This window comes from Bos mutus, chromosome 1 (assembly GCF_027580195.1).
Source record: "Bos mutus isolate GX-2022 chromosome 1, NWIPB_WYAK_1.1, whole genome shotgun sequence".
NCBI lineage: Eukaryota > Metazoa > Chordata > Mammalia > Artiodactyla > Bovidae > Bos > Bos mutus.
The window spans coordinates 141561579-141583230 of record NC_091617.1 but is presented as its reverse complement, the minus strand read 5'-3'; the positions used below and the strand labels follow the sequence as shown (position 1 = coordinate 141583230).

At 45.8% G+C, this 21652-nt stretch overlaps 2 protein-coding genes across 5 annotated transcripts in view; one reads left to right on the top strand and one right to left on the bottom strand.

Annotated features, from left to right (window-relative positions):
* SLC37A1 (solute carrier family 37 member 1) overlaps positions 1 to 5809 on the bottom strand; it is a 101816-nt gene extending 96007 nt beyond the window's left edge. Inside the window, exon 1 of one of the 2 annotated variants that reach the window (XM_070376603.1) lies at positions 5708 to 5809. The gene's annotated coding sequence lies outside the window, so the exon portion shown is untranslated. The remainder of the gene's footprint in view (positions 1 to 5707) is intronic. The other variant, XM_070376594.1, reaches the window with a different exon arrangement.
* On the top strand, positions 5677 to 21254 carry RSPH1 (radial spoke head component 1). Of its 3 annotated transcripts, XM_070376624.1 has the most exons (10): positions 5679 to 5810; positions 7120 to 7230; positions 7568 to 7681; positions 7784 to 7889; positions 9248 to 9338; positions 9815 to 9950; positions 13869 to 13940; positions 16670 to 16829; positions 17794 to 17934; positions 18735 to 21250. In XM_070376624.1, the coding sequence occupies exons 2-10, from the start codon at positions 7213 to 7215 to the stop codon at positions 18785 to 18787; spliced, it is 891 nt and encodes a 296-aa protein (XP_070232725.1). In that variant the 5' UTR covers positions 5679 to 5810; positions 7120 to 7212; the 3' UTR covers positions 18788 to 21250. The 3 variants fall into 3 exon arrangements, with proteins under 3 accessions (XP_014337603.1, XP_070232725.1, XP_005907628.1); XM_014482117.2 differs by lacking the exon at positions 7120 to 7230 and having other exon boundaries at positions 5677 to 5810; positions 18735 to 21248; XM_005907566.3 differs by lacking the exons at positions 7120 to 7230; positions 7568 to 7681 and having other exon boundaries at positions 5683 to 5810; positions 18735 to 21254.
* Positions 21255 to 21652: the final 398 nt, after the last annotated feature.

Genomic DNA, 21652 nt, shown 5'->3' with positions numbered 1-21652 from the left:
CCAAATGATTGCTTATCACCTGGGGGTTAAGGGTCACAGAGGCTGAGGCTGCCTGAGGTCCCATTGACCTAATGATGCCTTTTCTGGTCTCCCTAGGGAGAGGGTGGGTGGGGCTCTCAGCCTGACCTGAGAGACAGCATCCTCTTTCTGGAAGCAATCTCTGGGCTAGTTGCTGCTGCAGGAGGCTGGGGGTCCAGTCCTGAAGTTTACCTTACTTTGCCTTATTTGGACAACTGCTAAACCTGCAGGGTAGTGAAATTACTATAGATTGACTGAAAGATATTTTTGAGGGATGTTGGTGATTTAGTCAGTAAGTCATGTCTGACTCTTATTAACCCATGGACTGTAGCCCCGCAAGCTCCTCTGTCCATGGGATTCTCCAAACAATATTGGAGTGAGTTGCCTTTTCCTTCTCCAGGGGGTCTACCCAACCCAGGGATCAAACCTGGGTCTCCTGCATTGCAGGAGAATTCTTTACCAACAGAGCCACAAGGGACTTTGAGGGGCAGGGGGACTCTGACTTATTTGCTTAAGACATAAATCAAATTGTAAGTTTTAGGATCTAATAATTCAATGGCTAGACATCCAGCTGCTTATGGTGTGATCCAGAGCAGGGTATGTTTAAACCACTTTCTGGTTTTTTTAATCAAAGGATCTTTGAGCCAGTGGTTCTCCACTTGGTAGATGGTTAAGGTCACTTCCTCTCTCTTAAGAGCTTCCCTGGTGGCTCAGAGGTTAAAGTGTCTGCCTCCAATTCGGGAGACCTGGGTTCAATCCCTGGGTCGGGAAGATCCCCTGGAGAAGGGAATGGCAACCCACTCCAGTATTCTCACCTGGAGAATCCCATGGACGGAGGAGCCTGGTGGGCTACAGTCCATGGGGTTGCAAAGAGTTGGACATGACTGAGCAACTTCACTTTCTTTAACTTAAGGTCACTTCCAGAAAACCATAGTTATTCCTTTAAATCATAGATCTGGGGGGAGGGCAGTAGAGTATAGTGATTAACAGTAATAGCTTGAGTCAGATGGCATGGTTTGAATCCCATTGGCTGTGTGATTTTGAGCAATGTCTTTTACCTCTCTGTGGCTTCTTTTCCTTAGCTGTACAATGGGGAAATGACAGTGATTATTTAATAAGACAATTCCTATAAAATTCCTCAAACACTGCCAGCACAGTCAGAACATTATTACTTCCTGGCATTGTGAGAGAAAATTTGAATTTCTGACATTTTTTTTTATGTGCAGAAAAGTTAACATCTAGTTGCATATTCTTGATTGTATTTCCATTTCATTCCAGATTTCTAATATTGAAAATGTTTTGAGGTTTTATTAAAAAAGACATGGTCTACTGAATTAAATGTGGCATCTGTCAAATATAAAGAAGAAAATCACAATCAGTCCTTCTGAAGTCCCCACTTTTTCCCACAAGAAATACTGTTCATTTGGGTGTTTACAGTGTTTTTAACTTTGCAGGTAACAAACAATATAATTGTAGGGTCTTGTGCATTAATTTGCCTGTACATTGTTTTGTTTTTTGAAGAGTGATGGATTTGGGTCTGGGATGTGGTTAAGACTGCAACCTTCCATTATGCAGCTGTTTCAGAGGGAAAGGTTTGTGTGTTCTGGAAGACCTGGGGATTATTTGGATATCTGCATCATGGGTTTGGGCTCTGTAATGCTGCCAGTAAGATCAAACTCTGTGTTTCCTCAGTCACTGCTTCCCTCTCCAGCAACATCCCACAACATACCTTTATGGGGAGGTGGGTATGAGAATTTTCTGTTAATGATGTGTGATTCTTTTGTAATATCTTTGTTGATAGCATTATATAGCTAGCATAATAAATAATGTACTAATAAAGTGTCATCTTTGATCCCCAGGGCAACTGTTTGAGTTGGGAAGGGTTTATTCCCTTCAGTTAACAGGATAGGGATGTGAGAGTTGGACCATTAAGAAGGCTTTATGACCCATAAAGAAGGGTCAAAGAATTGATACTTTTGAACTGTGGTGCTGGAGAAGACTCTTGAGAGTCCCTTGGACAGCAATGAGATCAAATCAGTCAATCCTAAAGGAAATCAACCCTGAATGTTCACTGGAAGGACTGATGCTGAAGCTGACACTCCAACACTTTGGCCACCTGATGGGAAGAGCCAACTCATTGGAAAAGACCCTGATGCTGGGAAAGGTTGGGGGCAAGAGGAAAAGGGGGCAACAGAAGATGAGCTGGTTGGATGGCATCAATGACTCAGTGGACATGAGTTTGAGCAAATTCTGGGAGATAGTGAAGGACAGGGAATCCTGGTATGCTGCAGTTCATGGGGTCACAAAGAGTCGGACACGACTTAGCAGCTGAACAACAACAGCAGGATAGGAAACTGAGGCTCAGAGGACCGGGGAGTTCCCTGAGGTCACCAAAGCTAATAGGCTGTGCAATCCCAGACTTTAAAGTTGGGCATTTTGGCTCTAGGTGAGTAATGTTTCCACTAAATGAAGATGACTTTAAGACTTGTTTTCCCTCCATTGGAGAGGGCACTAGCAACCCACTCCAGTACTCGTGCCTGGAAAATGCCATGGACGGAGGACCCTGGTGGGCTGCAGTCCCTGGGATCACTGGGAGTCAGACACAACTGAGCAACTTCACTTTCACTTTTCACTTTCATGCATTGGAGAAGGAAATGGCAACCCACTCCAGTGTTCTTGCCTGGAGAATCCCAGGGACGGGGGAGCCTGGTGGGCTGCCGTCTATGGGGTCGCACAGAGTCGGACACGACTGAAGTGACTTAGCAGCAGCAGCAGCAGATCAATTTTTTAAAGTATTAGATTTAAATAATTAAAAATTGGGAATATTATTATTATAAAAGTTATTAAACCTTAAAAGCCACTAAGAATACCATGCAATATTTAGATTTAAGATAAAACACATTATTTGTATAATTTGCAAAAACACATTAAGAATTAGATATACAAATGTACAGTGGCCAAACCATAATTAAAAACTGAATTTTGATCCACAACTTGCAGCAGCAAGCCCAGGAAACCAACCCACTATCTACAGTAACCCTCCCAGGAAACCACCCTACTGTAGGCCAGACTCCCAGGAAGTCAGTCCTTTTCTAACTGATCCAGGAGCAAATAAGAACCCCTTTAACAATAGGCTCCAAATGCGGCTTCCCAGGTGACTCAGTGGTAGAGAATATGCCTGCCAATGCAGGAGACACAGAAGACGATCTCTGGGTAGAGAAGATCCCCTGGAGGAAGAAATGGAAAACCACTCCAGTATTCTTGCCTGGAGAATCCCACAGACAGAGGATCCTGGCGGGCTACAGTCCATGGTGTCACAAAGAGTCAGACACGACTGAGCACACATGCACCACCAAATGGCCAAGACTTGATTAATAGCTGAGAGTTTACCTAATTTTTGCCCCCATTTCCACCTTAGGGCCAATCAGAGAAAGCTGAATTTCTACCCTCACCGATCACATAGGATGCCTGGGTTCTCCTGAGCCCTCCAGCAGCTTCCCCCATACTCTCAGCCTCCGATCAGGATACTAAATTCTTACGTTTTTTCCTCTATAAAGTTTCCCCACTCCTCTGCCTGCTTTTTAGTCTCTTTCAAAATATAAGTGATCATGACTGACCCTCTTGCTAGAACAAGCCCCGAATAAAAGTCTTTGCTTGCTCTCATTGGGTGGTCTTTATTTCCACATGCAAAATAGAGATGCTTTCAAGTATATGTGATAAAGGAAGAACATATTTGCGTCTCACTCGGGGATCTAAAGGCTCACGTGGACTGGATTTCCCTGGCTTGGTTGATCATCCACTGTGTGCAAAACACTTTTCTAGGTGCTGTGGGGAGGCAGAGATGAGGGCAATGTGGCTCCAATAATCAGACAACCACCTGGATGACTGTGACGTGAGACAGAGCTTGTCCTGTGTGTATGATAAAGATGGCTCAAGGTACAATGGGAATTAAGAGAAAGACAGCGAGAACAACTCACTTGAAGGATCAGAAGAAGCTGCAGGTGGAAGGTGTCCAATATTTATTTATTTATTTATTTATTTTTAAAAGCTTCCAGAGAAAGAAGCCAACACAGAGAAAAACAGATGCTGAAAAGGCAGAGGCAGCTTTCTATACCACGGCTCCACAGACTGCAACTCCATGCGTTGCTATCTAACCATCCCACACTCTGCTGCCCTCTTTTCCTTTTTCAGAAGGTGTCCAATATTTAGAGTAAAAAATTAAAAATACAGAGAAATATGGTTAATATATACTAACAAAAACTCACTACTTTAAATTTTGCATATTGTCATGCTCAGACCTTTAAACTAGATAGACAGATGGATAGATAGATAATAGATGATACAGAGAGGTGAAGTCCTTTCCTCTTTCTCCAACCCTGTCCCTCTCTTCCTCCCTGGGGGCATCCTTATCATGAATTTGGAGCTTTTTCTGGAAGTGGTTCCTTAGCCAGTCTTTGAAGAATGGCTCTGACTATAGGCAAGGCCATCAGAAGGAAGACTTCCAGGGGAAGCATTTGGCATAGGCCAAGACACAGATGTGGGGAAGTGAAGGATGTACTGGGGACTGTGCTCATGGTTTGCTTTTATCTGAATCATGTAACAAGTATAGGAAGGTGTTGATGGACCAGGAGGCTGAGAGGATGACTTGGGGTTTGAATATGGAGACAGTGAATACAGTGGTCTGCATGCAGTCTGGTCTGCACGTGGGTTTCCAAATAGAGGAGGAGGGTGAAGTGGTTAAGAGTGCCTAAGTCTGGAGACAAACAGGCTGAATCAGAGCCTATTGCCAGAGTTAACAAGGGGAGACGGCCTGGATCAGGGTGGTGACAAGAGGAACTGGGAAGGAGATCATGAGGGGTCCTTGGCAGACCGAGTGTCAGATAACTGGAGGGAAGCTAGGAAGAGAGGCCCATTTAAGAGTGGGAATGAGTGTGAATGTGTGTGTGTGTGTGTGTGTGAGGGAGTGAGCTCCACTGGGAATTCCCAGGAGACTGGTCTCACATCTGGGATGGAGGAGGGGTGTCAAACCCTGACGGGCATCAGGGTAGCCTTGCATCTGCTAATGAGTCGGAGCTGACTCCTTGAGTCAGGAGAAGATGCTTACAAACACAAGAAAAGATATCGAAGAACGCATCTCTGTGGACTACCAACATGGAAGGGTCAGAAGAGTCCAGAAAGGTGATGAGGGGCAGGCAGGGCCTATGGAGAGACCCAAGGAACCAAGGGCCAGGGCTAAGAAAGGTCAGTGTCCACCTCTAGGGGGGGCGAGGCCTTTCCAGAGCTGGCCCTATGAGCTTCCTCCACCCCTTCTCGTTTCAGCATCACCCAGCCGCTGGTTAAAGGGGACAGCCATGTGGTGTCCAGGTAAGAGAGAAGGTGGGTACCCAATACGCCTCAGGCCCCGCCCCCTCCCTCCTCCGTGGGTGACGATTGGCCGAGGCTTTCCTTACGTTGTTATGACAGCACCTGAAGGCAGGCATTGGCTCCTTCCCAAGCCGTCCCGCCCCAGGCCCCGCCCCTCTCCCCAGAAGGCGACTGGCAGTTGCGACCCGTTGCTATGACAGCACCCGAAGGTTAACGGTTACCCTTCCGGTGCTTCCCAGCTTCTCCGCAAGGGCTGGGAGGGAGAGAGCCCGGTCGCGTCTCCATGGCGACGGCGGACGCGGTGGTGCAAGCAGCTGGTACCTACCGACTAGAAAGGCGCAGGCGGCAGCGGACATCCAGACTGGGGCGAAGCCATGTCGGACCTGGGCTCAGAGGAGTTGGAAGAGGAGGGAGAGAATGATCTTGGGGTGAGAGTTCCGGGTAAGGGAGGAGCTCCCAGGGTTGCGTGGACCCTTGGAAACCGGGTTCAGAGAGTGGGACGGCCTGGAGGCCCGCCAAAGTCCCTCCGGGAGGCCCAGCCAAAGACAAGGACCATGCTGGCCACAGCGGGCGCTGCGTCCTGCAAGTTGGCTCTGAAAGGTGAAACGTTATGACGTCCTCTTACCACATCCCTTCTCGCTCCCCCCTCCACCTTTCCTCCTCCCGTTAAAGGCAAAGATTTCCGAATAGAAGGCATTGGAAGCGTCCTGCTGTTACCCTCCACGGAGGCAGTTTCCTTGAATGGCTGGTCATCCCAAGCTGGGCTCTTCCGACCCTTCCATGATGCCCTCTTCTCCTTCTGCCCTCAGTCTTTCCCAGCATCAGGAACTTTTCCAATGCTGTTCACATCAGATGACCAAAATCCTGGAGTTTCAACTTCAGCATCAGTCCTTCCAATGAATATTCAGGATTGATTTCTCTTAAGATTGACTGGTTTGATCTCCTTGTTGTCCAAGGGACTGAGAAAGGTGCCAACCTTGTGGCTCGTTTTGGGTATATTTGGGAGTCTCTGGGTCAGGAAGAGGAGTCTTTTATACATTTTGATTTAGACTAACCCTGAAACAAATTTGTAAGGTTATAAAATTTGCCTTATATCTGAGCATGAATTTCTGAGCCAAACAGTGCTAGAAAAGAACAAAAAATGCAAAAATGTTTTTTTCCCCAAAGCCCTTGATTTAATGTGTCTGAATTTGTGCTAATGTCTATCCAGATCCAATTCCAGGTCAGATCATTCTCTGTGCCCTTGCTATTTCATTGTTTATTATTTACATGTTACACCCATGTAATTAGGTGCTTGAGAAACATGTCTTTTATGAAGGATAGAGACAATAGGGAAATGAGAAGCTAGTATTGTTTTTTATTGATTTACTTTAAAGATGTGTGTATGTATGTGTGTGTTAGTCACTCAGTCGTGTCCAATTCTTTGCAACCCCATGGACTATAGCTCTCCAGGTTCATTTGTCCATGGAATTCTCCAGGCAAGAATACTGGAGTGGGTTGCCATTCTCTTCTCCAGAGCATCTTCCCAACCCAGGGATCGAACCCAGGCCTCCTGCATTGCAGGCAGATTCTTTACCATCTGAGTCACCAGGGAAGCCCACTATAAAGATAGATATGTAATTATTTCCCTATTGGGCTATGAGTGTTTGAACCTTAAGCCTCTTGAGTTTAAAAATCAGTTAAACTGAATTGAGTTTGGAAACTCAAGCTGACCGTTGAACCTGATTCATTCCTCAGCTCCCCCTGTTCCTCTCCTGACATCAGAGCTTTCCTCAAGGTCAAAGCTGTCTTCAGGCCACGGATACCCAGGGATGACTTGTATTTTAAATTATGGATTATTGGAAGAAGGTGGGTTCAGGACCTGCTCCACCTGCAAATGCTATTAATACTTAAAACATGTCCTTGTAATGAACACAACTTGGACCATCTTGCATTTTCCCCCAAGTGGTTGGTTTTGTTTACAGTGTAAAGGATTGTCATAATAAAGTGGAGGGAGAGAGTGAATGTCCACCATGGACAGGGACCAGCTGTGTGGGCTTGGACTGATGCTCCGTGTCTCCCAGGCCTGGAGCCTGGGAGACAAGGTCAAGGGTTGGGAGAGTTCAGTGGAATACTATTGAATTCACGAAATGCTTAGCACATGGTTAGTGCTTAATAAAGAGTAGCTGTGATTATTTCTGTCCAGGAGTATGAAGGGGAACGGAATGAGGCAGGTGAACGGCACGGACACGGAAAAGCCAGACTGCCCAATGGGGACATTTATGAAGGGAACTATGAGCATGGTAAAAGACACGGCCAGGTCAGAATCGGTGACTTGAGTGGGTGGTTTTCCCAATTTAATGCTCTATTAGCAATCATTAAATCCAGGAGTGATATAAATTATATCATCACTGTGTTTCAGGGGATCTACAAATTTAAAAATGGTGCTCGGTACATCGGAGAATATGTTAGAAACCAAAAGCACGGCCAAGGCACGTTCATCTACCCAGATGGATCGAGATATGAAGGTGAAGTGTTACCACGAAGCAAACCTTCTTGCTGGGGGGGTAGGGTGTAGGGAAGCTGCGGGTGAGGGTAGACCCGGGGTAGTAGGGTGGACCGAGGCCATTGGTGCTTGGTGGCATTCTTCTCCTTGGAGTCATTTTTGCTGTTTTCCGTTTCTGACCAGCCCCTCTTCTGATGAACACGGTGTCGTTTATATGATGATTCTTTCACCGAGGGCTTCTGCTCTGGGAGGCATTCTTACCTCTGCTGTAGTTGTAACCTCTGTGTTACGTGGCAGAGTCATGTCTCAGGAAGATTCTTGCCCCCTAACATGAACCTCACTGTTGCTTCCCCGACCACTGTCACCTGTGTGATGACAAGTGAAAAGTGAAAGTGAAGTCGCTCAGTCGTGTCCCACTGCTTTCGACCCCATGGACTGTAACCTACCAGGCTCCTCCACCCATGGGATTTTCCAGGCAAGAATACTGGAGTGGGTTGCCATTTCCTTCTCCAGGGGATCTTCCCCACCCAGGGATTGAAACTGGGTCTCCCACATTGTAGGCAGACACTTTACTGTCTGAGCCACCAGGGAAGTCAATCCCAACAACAGATGAAGGCAGTTCCGACAGGCAGGGGTGGGTGGTGAGCTTCGCAAACTGCGTGCAAAGGTTAGGCTCTGGGCTGCTTTTCTGGGCAGAAATTGTCTAGTTTTCATCAGATTTCCAAAAAGATCTGTGAGCCCAACCCTGGTGCTGGGGTGACAATAGCTGTGACCTTATTCAGGGACGTCATTCCGCCTCGTTTCTGCCTCCTCCTCTTCAGTGTGAGGACCAGATGGACTCACACAGGTGAGATGCTCAGAGCCAGGGCTAACCGATGGTGCTTGTTCAGTAAATGCAGGCGAGAGACAATGTCGCTTGTGTGACAGCGGCGTGTCTTAGCTCAGATGCCACCTTCTCAGGGGGCAGGCTGGAGCGGCCTGTCTGCTGGCCACGTGAAACCAGAGCCGAGGCAGCCTCGGGACTTCTGCTGGAACCCGAGACCCAAGTGGAGAGTGTCGCTGCTCTTCCTTCTAGCAGTGGGATTTCTCTTTTGTTTTGTTTCATGAATCTTAGAAAACTGGCTCCAGACATAGCTCCGTCTGCTTTTTAAATCAGCTCAAAGCAATTTAATTTAGGATTTAATTGAATTCTTTTAAATCCTTATGAGCCTAATCTCATTGTGGTCATTTTGATTTCAGTGTAGATGTTAATCTAATTTGAACAACATTTCTATTTATGTATGTTATTACGTATGACAAGATATATGTTATGTATGATAAAATATGTGCATATGTGGAGATACATATGTACATACACACACGTGTGTGCGGTCCCTCCAGGGGAGTGGGCAGACGACCTGCGGCACGGCCACGGCGTGTACTACTACATCAACAACGACACCTACACCGGAGAGTGGTTTGCCCACCAAAGGTTCGATTCCCCCTCGGACCCACACCTCGGTTCACGTCGTGAGCGCACGACCGTGACTAAGCAACAGAATCATGACCGGAGCCCACGGGGCAGCGCGGCCTGCGGTTCATAGCTTTAGGGCGAGCCTGTGGGCAATGCCCTGTTGGTCAGGTGCATTCCCTGGGAAACAGGCCCAAGGGCCCCAAGCCATGGAGGACACAGGACAACCTGCTGGGGCTGAGTCACAGCTCCCGGGAGCCCTGCCCCTTGCCTGAGCCAACCAGCTGACGGGCAGGAGGTTGCCGCTGCCCAGCAGGGGTGCCCAGCCATGCCTGGACTGTGAACAGGATGTGTTTTGAATGAGCCCAGATATAGAAGCCATTTTGTTTGTGAGCCACATCAGCCTAGGCCCCCTGGATTTAAATTTCTGTCTCATAAACCTGGAAGGGTTTTCACTGCAGCAGAACCAAGTGTGTTGTGCTCCTTGTCTTCACCAGGCATGGGCAGGGCACCTACTTCTATGCAGAGACGGGCAGCAAGTACGTGGGTACCTGGGTGAATGGCCAACAGGAGGGCGCAGCTGAGCTCATCCACCTGAACCACAGGTACCAGGGCAAGTTCTTGAACAAAAACGTAAGTCAATGGGCAGTGACATTTGCCAGTGAAATAAGCAGCACCCTCCGTGCCCCACCCCCTGCCCTGCTTGTGACTATGTGTGAGCAGGAAAGAGGACAAACCCAGGCAAACTGTCCACCCTCTCCAGATCGGGAGACAGAGCTGAGCCTCTCTGCTACCCACAAAGGACAGGGTGGGCGCGGGGGAGGCTTGGCGGGTCTCTGCATCCCTGTAACATTCACACAGCCTCCCAGCAATGGAAATCCTTATAGCATTGGGGCATCTTGACCTTGGTCTCATAAGTAAATTGGATATGAAATACTTACTTGTTTGAATGACTGAGCAGTTGGGCATGTAACGTTTTGACTTTCTTTCTCCTGAGAGGGCCACAGCCTGAGCCTGGGAAGGAAGACCCCATGATTTCCTCCCTTGAGCTCTGTGCCAGCCCACCCACTTCAGGCTGCGGTGGGATTGGAGGGCTGCTCCTGGCCTTGGGCCTGGAGGTTTCCAGTTCACAGTGCCCACGACTGATCATCTCTGTCTGGAGGATTCTGTGGTCTTGCTTGTCCTACTTCCCAAGCCCTGGTGGGATGCAGAGAAACCCTGAATCATTTGGAACCTACCTACCACCCTGCATTTGCTATAGCTTTGATCAGGTGTTGAACAGACACTTTCCACAAAAAGAAAGTTTTTGAAGCAAATGAAAGGTGTTAGATGTTGACATAGGGAACATCCAACTGATTTAATAAAGTTGCCCCAGATTCCAGTTTTCATTCCCGTATAATTCACGCCCTTATTACAGATTCTACTTGTAGTCTCTTTAGTGCAGGCAGCTTTTCCTCAAATCTATACATTAAACATGTTTGCTGTTTTAGTCATTCAGTTGTGTCTGACTCTTTGTGATCCCATGGACTATAGCCTACCAGGCTCCTCTGTCCATGGGATTTCCCAGGCAGCAATACTAGAGTGGGTTGCCAGTTCCTTCTCCACTGAGTATGTCATTCTTGCAAAATTCTCCGTTGATATTTTTTTGGCACAGGGAGGTGGGTGGAGGAAAGAGAATTTAACATAAGTTGGTTGGGAGGAATCAATGAATATGGTGAACCTAAACCAACCTGAGGAATGAGAATGAAAGTGAGACTTCATTCTGCCAGTTAGTAGAAGATTTAAAGTTGCACAGGTAACACACCAGGATGTTCCACTTGTAAAACACTCCTCCTCTGGACTCCTCCCCACCCACCTCAAGCGGCCTGGAGGTACAGACTTATATAGACAGCTCATACAGAAGTGCAGTGTGGGGATTTTAACTATATAAATAGGACCACTCTGTTATCAGGACACAAAAATATGCCCAGAGAAACATCTTCTATCTGTGCACATTTGGAAGTTTTTATGTTGGTTAGCTAGTGGAATTGGAGAATGTACAAGTATTGATATTTTTTTTCTTACAGATGCTGGTGATTTATTGATGATTAGATGCAGTAAATGTTGTATATAACTTAGTTTCATTCTACCTTAATAATATTGCATCATTTTTTGAGTAATTACTATGTGCCAGGCACTGTTCTAAGTATTTTACATGTATTAACTCATATAATTTAAAATAAAAGTGTCCCCATTGATGTATAAGTATACCAAAAACAAAGACAGGTTAAACTGAGGCTCCCAAAGTTGTTCTGTTAAGTGGTGGAGCTAGGATTCAAATGCCAGCAGCCTACTGCTGCAGCCTGTGTTCCTAGATTTGGTATTTTTTTCAAACTGTTGATGTTTTAAATGATGCCAGACACTGCCGATTGTCCTGAAAAGCTGAGCTAGTTTATACTCTGATCAACAGAATGTGGGAGTCTCTTCATCACATTTTCTCACCAACATTGGATTTTATTAGTCTTTATTTTTTTTTTCAAACCTCATTGGGTAAAAAATGTTATCTCATAGTTTTAATGTGCAGTTCACTGGTTACTGGTGAGGCCCAGCATCTTCAAACACTTCTCCTGCTAGTTTGACTGTCTTCCTTCAGAGACTTACCTGTTCACATCCTTGCTGGAAAGTTGTGAAATATACTGTAAAGCTTCAATAACGAAAACAGTGTGCTGCTAGGTTAGAGATACACATAGTCAGGGACTTAGGTCAAAGAGTAGACAGATTCAAGCATATATAATAATTTAGCACTTGAAAGGATGTCATTTCTAGCTGAAAGAAATGGTGGGGAGAAATCAAGAAATGGTGCTGGGACAGCCTGATGACAACTTGGGAGAAAAAAAACCAGAGTTTGTCCTTCAGCATTTAGGTGAAGACACTGGGTTGGCCAAAAGTTCATTTGGGGTTTTCCATATGATGTCATGGAAAATCCAAGCACATGTTTTGGCCAACCATACTTGCTAGAAGAAATAAAGATTTAAATGTAAACAGAAAGCCACAGACAGAAAAATAGGCTTTTTTTTTTTTTTTTTTTTGAGAAATATGGACTTTCTAAACAGAAATATAAAGGAAAAACCAAGAGATCCCACTTGACAAACATAATCCCATATAGATTAGAAAACACAGTAAAGAAAATTTAAAACCTAAAGGACAAATGGGCTTGGGATATTTGTAACATGTAATGTGTAAAGCACTTATGTCAATCAGCATGATTTAAATTTCAAAAATGTTGAAAAAAATTAAACCTTGCTAATAATGTAAAAGATGTGACTTAAAATTCTGAGGTTCTATTTTTTTACATATAAGAATGTAAAGAGAACAAATGTTAATGCCCAGAAAAAAATAAGGGTTTGAAGACAAAGGGATCTTAAGTGCTGTTGTAGGAGTGAAAGTTACTAGAGGCTCATTCTGATAAAATCTGTCAGATTATCTATCTACCTATACATACTTTTCTCCAGAAATTCAATTTCTATAAACTTACTTTGAGGAAATTATCAAGACTGTACATAAAGATTTAGCTCAGAATATGTTTACACAGTGTTTTTTGTCAAAGTATCAGCATAACAAATATTAACAACAGGGAGTAAAATAGATGATGATTCCTTGATGAAATAGCATACCACGTTGACTACTGATGTTATGGAAGAGTATCTCTAAATATGTTCATACTCTCAGTTCAGTTTAGTCGCTCAGTCGTGTCTGACTCTGTGACGCCATAGACTGTAGCACACCAGGCTTCCCTGTCCATCACCAACTCCCAGAGCTTGCTCAAACTCTGGCCATTGAGTCGGTGATGCCATCCAGCCATCTCATTCTCTGTTGTCCCCTCCTCCTCCTGCCTTCAACCTTTCCCAGCATCTGGGTCTTTTCCAGTGAGTCAGTTCTTCGCACCATGTAGCCAAAGTATTGGAGCTTCAGCTTCAGCATCAGTCCTTCCAATGAATATTCAGGATGGATTTCCTTTAGGATTGACTGGTCTAATCTCCTTGCAGTCCAAGGGACTCTCAAGAGTCTTCTCTAACACCACAGTTCAAAAGCATCAATTCTTCGGGGCTCAGCTTTCTTTATTGTCCAACTCTCACATCCATACATGACTACTGGGAAAACCGTAGTTTTGACTAGATGGACCTTTGTTGGCAAAGTAATGTCTCTGCTTTTTAAATCAACTATATTTCCATAAATATTTTAAAATTATTTATTAGTAGTCCTTTTCTAGCTAGTTTGACTGTGGGTGTTGACTAAGTAAAATTTCTGTCATAAATACTTTTGTAAAGAAATAAAATGTAGTTGTTTTTTTTTTTTAACAAAGGTAAGGGGACCTACACTTTGCATTCCATTAGCCATTAGTTTACAAAGCCATCTTTAATTTGTATTGGATTTCCCCAGTTCCATGATTCTGGGTAGAGTTTATGCAGGTCACATTTATACTCTATGTACTTTGTATACACATTTACACATTTTGTACTTTCTACCGGGCGTTGACACTCGAGAATGAAGTTGGTTTCTCTTTGCTCATAGCCTGTTGGCCCTGGAAAGTACGTGTTTGATATTGGATGTGAACAGCACGGGGAGTATCGCTTGACTGACGTGGTAAGTTGCAGAGTCTATATCTTTTTCTACATTCATAGGCAAATAAACTGTTCGATGATGCTCACCTTGTAGATCTGTGTTGGGATCAATTGCCCTGAGGCAGTTTAGGAAATGGAGTCGGGCAGAAGGGAAAGTTGGGTTGTGATGGGACCCTGTGGGAGCTCTGAAATGGGATAACCCTTCAAAGTGTCCTGAACAGGGCTTCCCTGGTGGCCCAGTGGTAAAGAATCTTCCTGCCAGTACAGGAGACAAGGGTTCAATCCCTGATATGGGAAGATTCCACAAGCCCCAGAGCAACTAAGTCCATGCGCCCCAACTATTGAGCCTTTGCTCTCAAGTCCAGGAGCCACAACCATGCAAACCTGCATGCCCTAGAGCTGGTGCTCTGCAGCAAGAGAAGTGTCCACAGTGAGAAGCCTGCGCACCCCAAGGAAGAGTAGCCCCTGCTCACTACAACTAGAGAAAGAGCAGCAAGGAAGACCCAGCACAGCCAAAAATAAATAAAATAATTTTTAAAAATGTTCTGAACAGAGTCCAGATACCTTAGACTCCCATGTGGACTGGTCACTGGGTGTGGGCTGCCCGTGGACAGAGAGGGGCATGAAACCTAGGCTGTGCGGCTTGCTTTGGCCAAGGGCAGTTCACGGGAGGGACTTTGCTATGAGTGAGTGGCCACCCACCCTCCAGCAGCTGGAAGAAGGAGGGCCTGCATCTTGTGGGGAGAGCACGTGAGCACCTACGAGTGACGAGACAGCAGGCACCCCCTAGACAGTAGTTCTGCAGTGCAGTCCCCGGGCCTGCAGCTTTGGCAACACCTGGCAGTCTGTTCCACATGCAGGTTACTGGACCTCACCCCAGACCTCCTGAATCAGAAACCCTGGGGCTGGGCCAGCGATCTGTACATGAACAACCTCTCCAGGGGATTGTGGCACAACTGAAGTCTGAGCTCCACTGTCCTGGGGTCCTGGCGTCACCCTTCCTGGGGTACACATTTTTAAACCAAGGAGTTCAGTTTATTTCTGAGTGACTCAGGGGAAGTATTAGGCAGGGATCTGTTACTCTGTGTGTTAGATGTTATCATGTTTGTGGCAGTGAAGTTTTCCATATTTATAGGACTGATGTTCAAATCTTTGGAATTTTGTGATGAGTACAAATCTGAGAAAGAAAGTGAAAGTGAAGTTGCTCAGTCGCGTCCAACTCTTTGCGACCCCATGGACTGTAGCCTACCACACTCCTCCATCCATAGAATTTTCCAGGCAAGAGTACTGGAGTGGGTTGTCATTTCCTTCTCCAAGGGATCTTCCCGACCCAGGGATTGAACCCGGGTCTCCCACTTTGCAGGCAGACACTTTACCATCTGAGCCACCTGGTAAGCCCAAAATTCCCACAGTGGTTAACAGCCGCATATGTCGATGTTGCCAAGCATATTGGTCTACTTGGTCTACAAATCTGAGAAGTAGACCAATATGCTTGGCAACATCAACATATGCGGCTGTTAACCACTGTTGGAATTATACATCATGGTGGTGAGGGACAGGGAGGCCTGGCTTGGTGCAGTCCATAGGGTTGCGAAGAGTTGGACATGATTTGGCAACTGAACTACAACAAATAAACTATTCCACATTTAGAACTGATGGACTTTGTTTACTTTGACTGTGTTTTATTTATCTCTCCATAATCCTTGAGACTAGAACTTAGGAGTCCATGCCCTTGCACGTCCTTATGTAGATGTCTTTGGGTGTTTTTAGGTTTTTGCTTACAGTGATGATGCTGAATCTTGACCTCTGTCCACTCATGCAGAATTGAATCTCAGAGACAGAGTTTTGGTGAAAAGACTAGCTTTACTGGTTTGCCAGGCAAAGGCAGACATAGCAAGCTAATGCCTTCCATAGTGTGTCCCAAGGCGGGGGGTGGGGATTTGGCGAGGAGTTTCACAGCAGTGGTTCAAGGGCAGGGTTTTGACAAGGATGGGGTGTGTGCGGGTCCTGCGGTCCTTTAACCTGGCCTCAGGTGTTCCCCTGATGAGTTCTGTGGTTCTCCAGGTTATCCAACTATGACCTTCTCTCCAGAATGAAGAATGTTTCATCACGTAGTTAACATCTTCCACTTGTTAGGGTTTCAGTTCTGCAGAAGAGCTCAAAGACACAGTTCTGTGTGTCTCTTGAAGCAGAATTGGGCCCCTTCCCCAAGGCTGCTCTGTTGTTTCTTGGCTGCTCCTCCCTCATCTCTGCATCCATTCGCTTCCCTGAACCTGCAAGTGCCTGAACCTGCCCTTGGGAACTCAGGGAAGGTCATAAAGGCTGGAGTCTGTTTCCTACAAACAAGAAATGGGGGACACAGAAAGACATCCATGCCCAGGAGCCCCACGGGGTCCTACTTGGTTTCAGTGTTTGTTTCGTTATGTTTGAAGAATCTTAGAGCTGAAATGTAGCTGAATGGTTGCAAAGAGTCATTAGTTCTGGCCATTTCTTAACTGGAAATGTTAGTCTGAAAACCTCTTGCACTGTCACCGAGATAAGTGCGGGAGCTGTACTGATCCCACTTTGATTTCTCATCCTTGTTGTTTTAAGCTCCATTTTCAGCTCTTGAATTATACCATTGACACTGGCAATTACTCTGATCACTGAATCCTGTTATGGAAATGTTAAAGCACCTTTCAAAACCTGTCCCATCTACCCGTACTGTAAACATCCCATGCATGTTGGTCAATTTACATTGTTTTAACTTAGGAAAGAGGAGAAGAGGAGGAGGAGGAGGAGACACTGATAACTGTCATTCCAAAATGGAAAGCCACCAAAATCACAGAGCTGGCCTTGTGGACCCCGACCCTCCCCCAGGAGCAGCCCGCTGCAGACAGACCAGGCCAGGAGGAGGCCCCAGGAGCTGAGGGTATGGAGGTCTAAGGGGGTGAGGGGAATGGGGCTCTCGGGGGGCAGGCTCTGAGTCCTTCTCCTTGGCCTGTGACTGGCTGTGGGCATGACCTGGGCAAGGCTCTGACTGCAACTGGAGTGACAGGTCCTTCCTGAAGGACAGCACTTCTCTGTGACCATCACAGGGGACTTCCTGGCAAGTCCTCAGGGGGCTGTGGAGGATCAAAGGTTACACTGGGCAGGAGCCCTTCTGTTGCAAGTGATTGAAAGTCCTAGTTGCTCAGTTGTGTCCAGCTCTTTGTGACCCCCATGGACTGTAGCCCACCAGGCTCCTCTGTCCATGGGATTCTGCAGGCAAGAACACTGAAGTGAATTGCCAGGCCCTTCTCCAGGAGATCTTCCTGAACCAGGGTCTCCTGCATTGCTGGCAGATTCTTTACCATCTGAGCCACCAAGGAAGCCCTAAGGGATTGAAGATCAACTCCAGTTGGCCTAAGTGGAATAATACTGACACTAATTCATTGGTTCATACCACTGGAGCAGTCGGGTAGGACGACCTCAGGTCTGGCTGGATCAGGCGTCTTCTCTCTGGTCTCCACTTTCCCGTGTACTGGCTCTACTTGGTGGTACCCCCTTCCCTTTGGAGATCAAAGCTCAGTGACTTTATCAGATTGTCACCCAATCTGCTCAAGAACCCTGGAAAACAGAGGGCTTCTTTCTCCATATGCTCATCAAAACCCCTGGGATATATACTGTACACTTAAAACAAAAAACCCTTGGGAATTAGATTATCAGACAAGGGATGCCCATCCCTAAACCTGTCACTGTGATGGGGACCGGGGACCAGGTGTCAGGCCTGGGTGGAGCTGAGACTCTGAGTTGGGGGTGGTCCCCTGATGGAGAGGTGGGCCCTGCTGTCAGCAGGAGGCAGGAGTGGGTGCTGAAAGGCACCTGCTGATACCGTTTCCTTTTGTCCATCTCAGGTGGCGGCGAGATGGTGGAGGAGGTCCAGCCTCTGACCGATGTGTCAGAGGGGGAGTTAGAGTCGACGCGGCCTGGAGACGAGGAGGGAGACGCCAGTAGAGAGGACCGAGAGGAATTCCAATATGACAGCTTAGACCAGGGTGAGCCTGTGCTTCGGTGACCGAGGTGGGCAGAGGGGACGAGGCACTAGCACCCTGGAGCGGGCACAGCATTTTCTTTGCCTTTGCTGGAGGCCGTCCTTGGGTCAGGCCTGGGGAACTGACCCTGGGATCCAGGGTCATTCAGGGGATCCACCCTGGGAATGTCACACCTTCTTAGCTGTCCTGCACAAGGACAGCTGTGTGACATGTGTTCTCTCTGACTCTGTCCTTGCTAGTCTTGGTTTCACCAAATACCGCATGACTTGGGTGTCCTGGTAGATATTGATGTGGCTTTATTTTATGACATGGTTTTCACCTTTATCACACTTTATAATAATGCTCTGTAAAGAAATATATAGCATACACATTCAAAGTGTAAACCCTTTCAACGTTTAATTTTTCATCATTAATTCACATAAACACTATTATGGGGGTGGGGAAGGAGGGTGGGAAGTGTGGATTACAGCCTTTATAGAGACCAGAGTTTCAACAGTGTTGTTTATAAATTATAGTCCATTAATTTCATTACTGATCAGTGCACATAGGCAAAAGACAATGATGAACCTTACTCTCACTGACATGCATATTCTTATCTTAGCATTTACTCTGAAAATATTTTTTGCCTACTTTATTACTGGTACCAAAACAAAAACTATATAAGTCTGTCTAAGATAAAGTTAACATTCCATGAATTTGCCTGATAATGTGTTTAATATTTGTTACAAAAGATCTGCAAGCAAATCAATAGTTTTTAAATAGAAATAAAGTTAATACACTCACGTTTCCTTTTTTCTTCTCAGGAAACATCAGTTTTGAAGAAGAGGAAGGCAGACAGTCAGAACTGCTAGAATAAGATGAAGCAAAGCCAGGATGGTAGGAGATGGATCAGAAAGATGCTCTGACACCAGCATAGTAATTACTGATGTATCACTAATTTTTCTTACTTAGTTGTTTGTTAAAATGTTTTATCATTGCAAATAAATTTCTTTATTTTCCTTTGTTTATGAAATAGCCTCTGCTTCAAGTTCTCAAGTTCTTTAAAAGTTACCAAGTTATTTTGCCATGATTTTTTAAAAGATTATTTTCTTTTAATGTGGACCATTTTTAAAGTTTTGATTGAATTTGTTACCGTAACCAGCTGGTTACTTGAATTGATGCTTTTGAACTGTGGTGTTGGAGAAGACTCTTGAGAGTCCCTAGGACTGCAAGGAGATCCAACCAGTCCATTCTAAAAGAGATCAGTCCTGGGTGTTCATTGGAAGGACTGATGCTAAAGCTGAAACTCCAATACTTTGGCCACCTCATGCGAAGAGTTGACTCATTGGAAAAGACTCTGATACTGGGAGAGATTGGGGGCAGGAGGAAAAGGGGATGACAGAAGATGAGATGGCTGGATGGCATCACCGACTCGATGGACATAGTTTGAGTGAACTCTGGGAGTTGGTGACGGACAGGGAAGCCTGGCGTGCTTCGATTCATGGGGTCGCAAAGAGTCGGACACAACTGAGCGACTGAACTGAACTGAACTGACTTAAAGTTGAGGCCCTTGCTCATTTACCATTCTGAAAATCCTAGGACCCTTAAGAATTATGCTGTACAAATTACACAAACTGGGTGGCTTTAAACAACTAAAAGGGCTTCCTGGGTTGCGCAGTGGTAAAGAATCCACCTGCCAATGCAGGAAATGCAAGAGACTCGGGTTCAATCCCTGGCTCAGGAAGATCCATCCCCTGGAGGAGGAAATGGCAACCCACTCCAGTGTCCTTGCCTGGAGAATCCCATAGACAGAGGCACCTGGAGGGTTATGAGAGAGCTAATTCTCAGGTAGGTTGATAAGGAGTCTGGGGCCCTCAAGGAGGAAGGGGTCCAGGGCCCTTGAGAGGAAAAAGGGGTCTGGGGCTCTCGAGGAGGAGATAGGGGTCTGGAGTTTTCAAGGAGGAGAAAAGGACAAAGGTTTTTTTCTTTATTGCTTTGTTTTAGTCAATATAGTATCTTCCTTCAGAGAAGGCAATGGCACCCCACTCCAGTACTTTTGCCTGGAAAATCCCATGGATGGAGGAGCCTGGTAGGCTGCAATCCATGGGGTCGCTGAGTCAGACACGACTGAGCGACTTCGCTTTCACTTTTCACTTTCATGCATTGGAGAAGGAAATGGCAACCCACTCCAATGTTCTTGCCTGGAGAATCCCAGGGACAGGGGAGGCTGGTGGCTGCCGTCTATGGGGTCACACAGAGTCAGACACGACTGAAGTGACTTAGCATAGCAGAGTATCTTCCTTGAGGACATGTTTTTCCTTCTTAAGACCCTTCTGAATAATCCTGTCATCTTAAAATGTATATTGTGGGAGTGGGTCTGGTAAGATCTTTCTATTGTAAGTTCTAATTCTGTTATCTTAAAATGTAAATTGTGGGAGTAGGTCTGTTAAGATCTTTACAACCTTGAGACATTCTTTTGACTTATTGTTAATAACCAATTGAAAAAGATGTAGCTCACTTGCTAAGACTAGCAGCAAGGGAGGCACTCTCCGTCCCCCTTCTGATGTCTATGTCAGAAGCTTTCTCACTTTAATAAAACTCTGCTACACAAAAGCTCTTGGGTGATCAAGCCTGGTCCCTGATCCCGAAGCCAAATCTTCGGAGATCATGAATCCGACATCGTTCACCATAAGCTATCAGCTACAGTCCATGAGGTCCCTAAAAATCAGATATGACTGAGCACATCCTCACTCATAAACGACTAAAATGTATTCTCCCACAGCCCTGGAGGCCAGACATCCCAAACTGAGGTCTCAGCAGGGCTGTGCTCCCTTAGAGGCTCTGGGAGGTGGTGGTAGTGGTGGGGCGCATCTTTCCTGCTGCTTCAGCTCCTGGTGGCTCCCATGTCCTTTGATTCGTGGCCACATCACCATGTTGATGCTGCATCAAACCTTCCTTTGTCTGTCTTACAAGGACACATGTGATTAGATTTGGGGCTCTCAAATTAGATCTGGGATCAGGATCCAGGATCATCTCCCCAGCTCAAAATCTTTAATGACATCTGCAAAGATCCTTGTTCCGAATGAGATACCATTCACAGATTCCAGGGATTGTGTTGTTGTTGTTCAGTTGTGTCTGACTCTTTGTGACCCCATGGACTGCAGCATGCCAGGCTCCCCTGTCCTTCATTATCTCCTGGAGCTTGCTCAAATTCATGTCCATTGTGTCTGTGATACTATCTAACCATCTCATTCTCTGTTGGCCCCTTCTGCTCCTGCCCTCAGTCTTTTCCAGCACCAAGGTCTTTTTCAATGAATTGGCTCTTCATATCAGGTGGCCAAAGTACTGGAGCTTCAGCTTCAGCATCAGTCCTTCCAATAAACAGTCCTTCCAGGGATTAGGACCTGCTATCTTTGGGGCCACCATTCAGGCCACTCCAGTTAGTTTTAAAAATGGTTTTTCTAACTCAACTGATCCTTCTGCATTTATCAGGCTGTAAAATATGCATTTATTTGGTTTCCAATACAGTCACCCTGGGAAGACAGGGTAAATACTCAATTGTTTCCTTTGAATTACCAATTAAAATAAAAAGACATAAGTTTAATAGACATTAGTTTAATAAGTGCTTTAAATGGTAACAGACTGGTTTGTTCTGGACCTGTCTTTTTGAGCAGTCATCAAGGACTCATGGATTTTCATGGATATGATATATTTATCTGCCACAATTCTTATTCTTTATCAT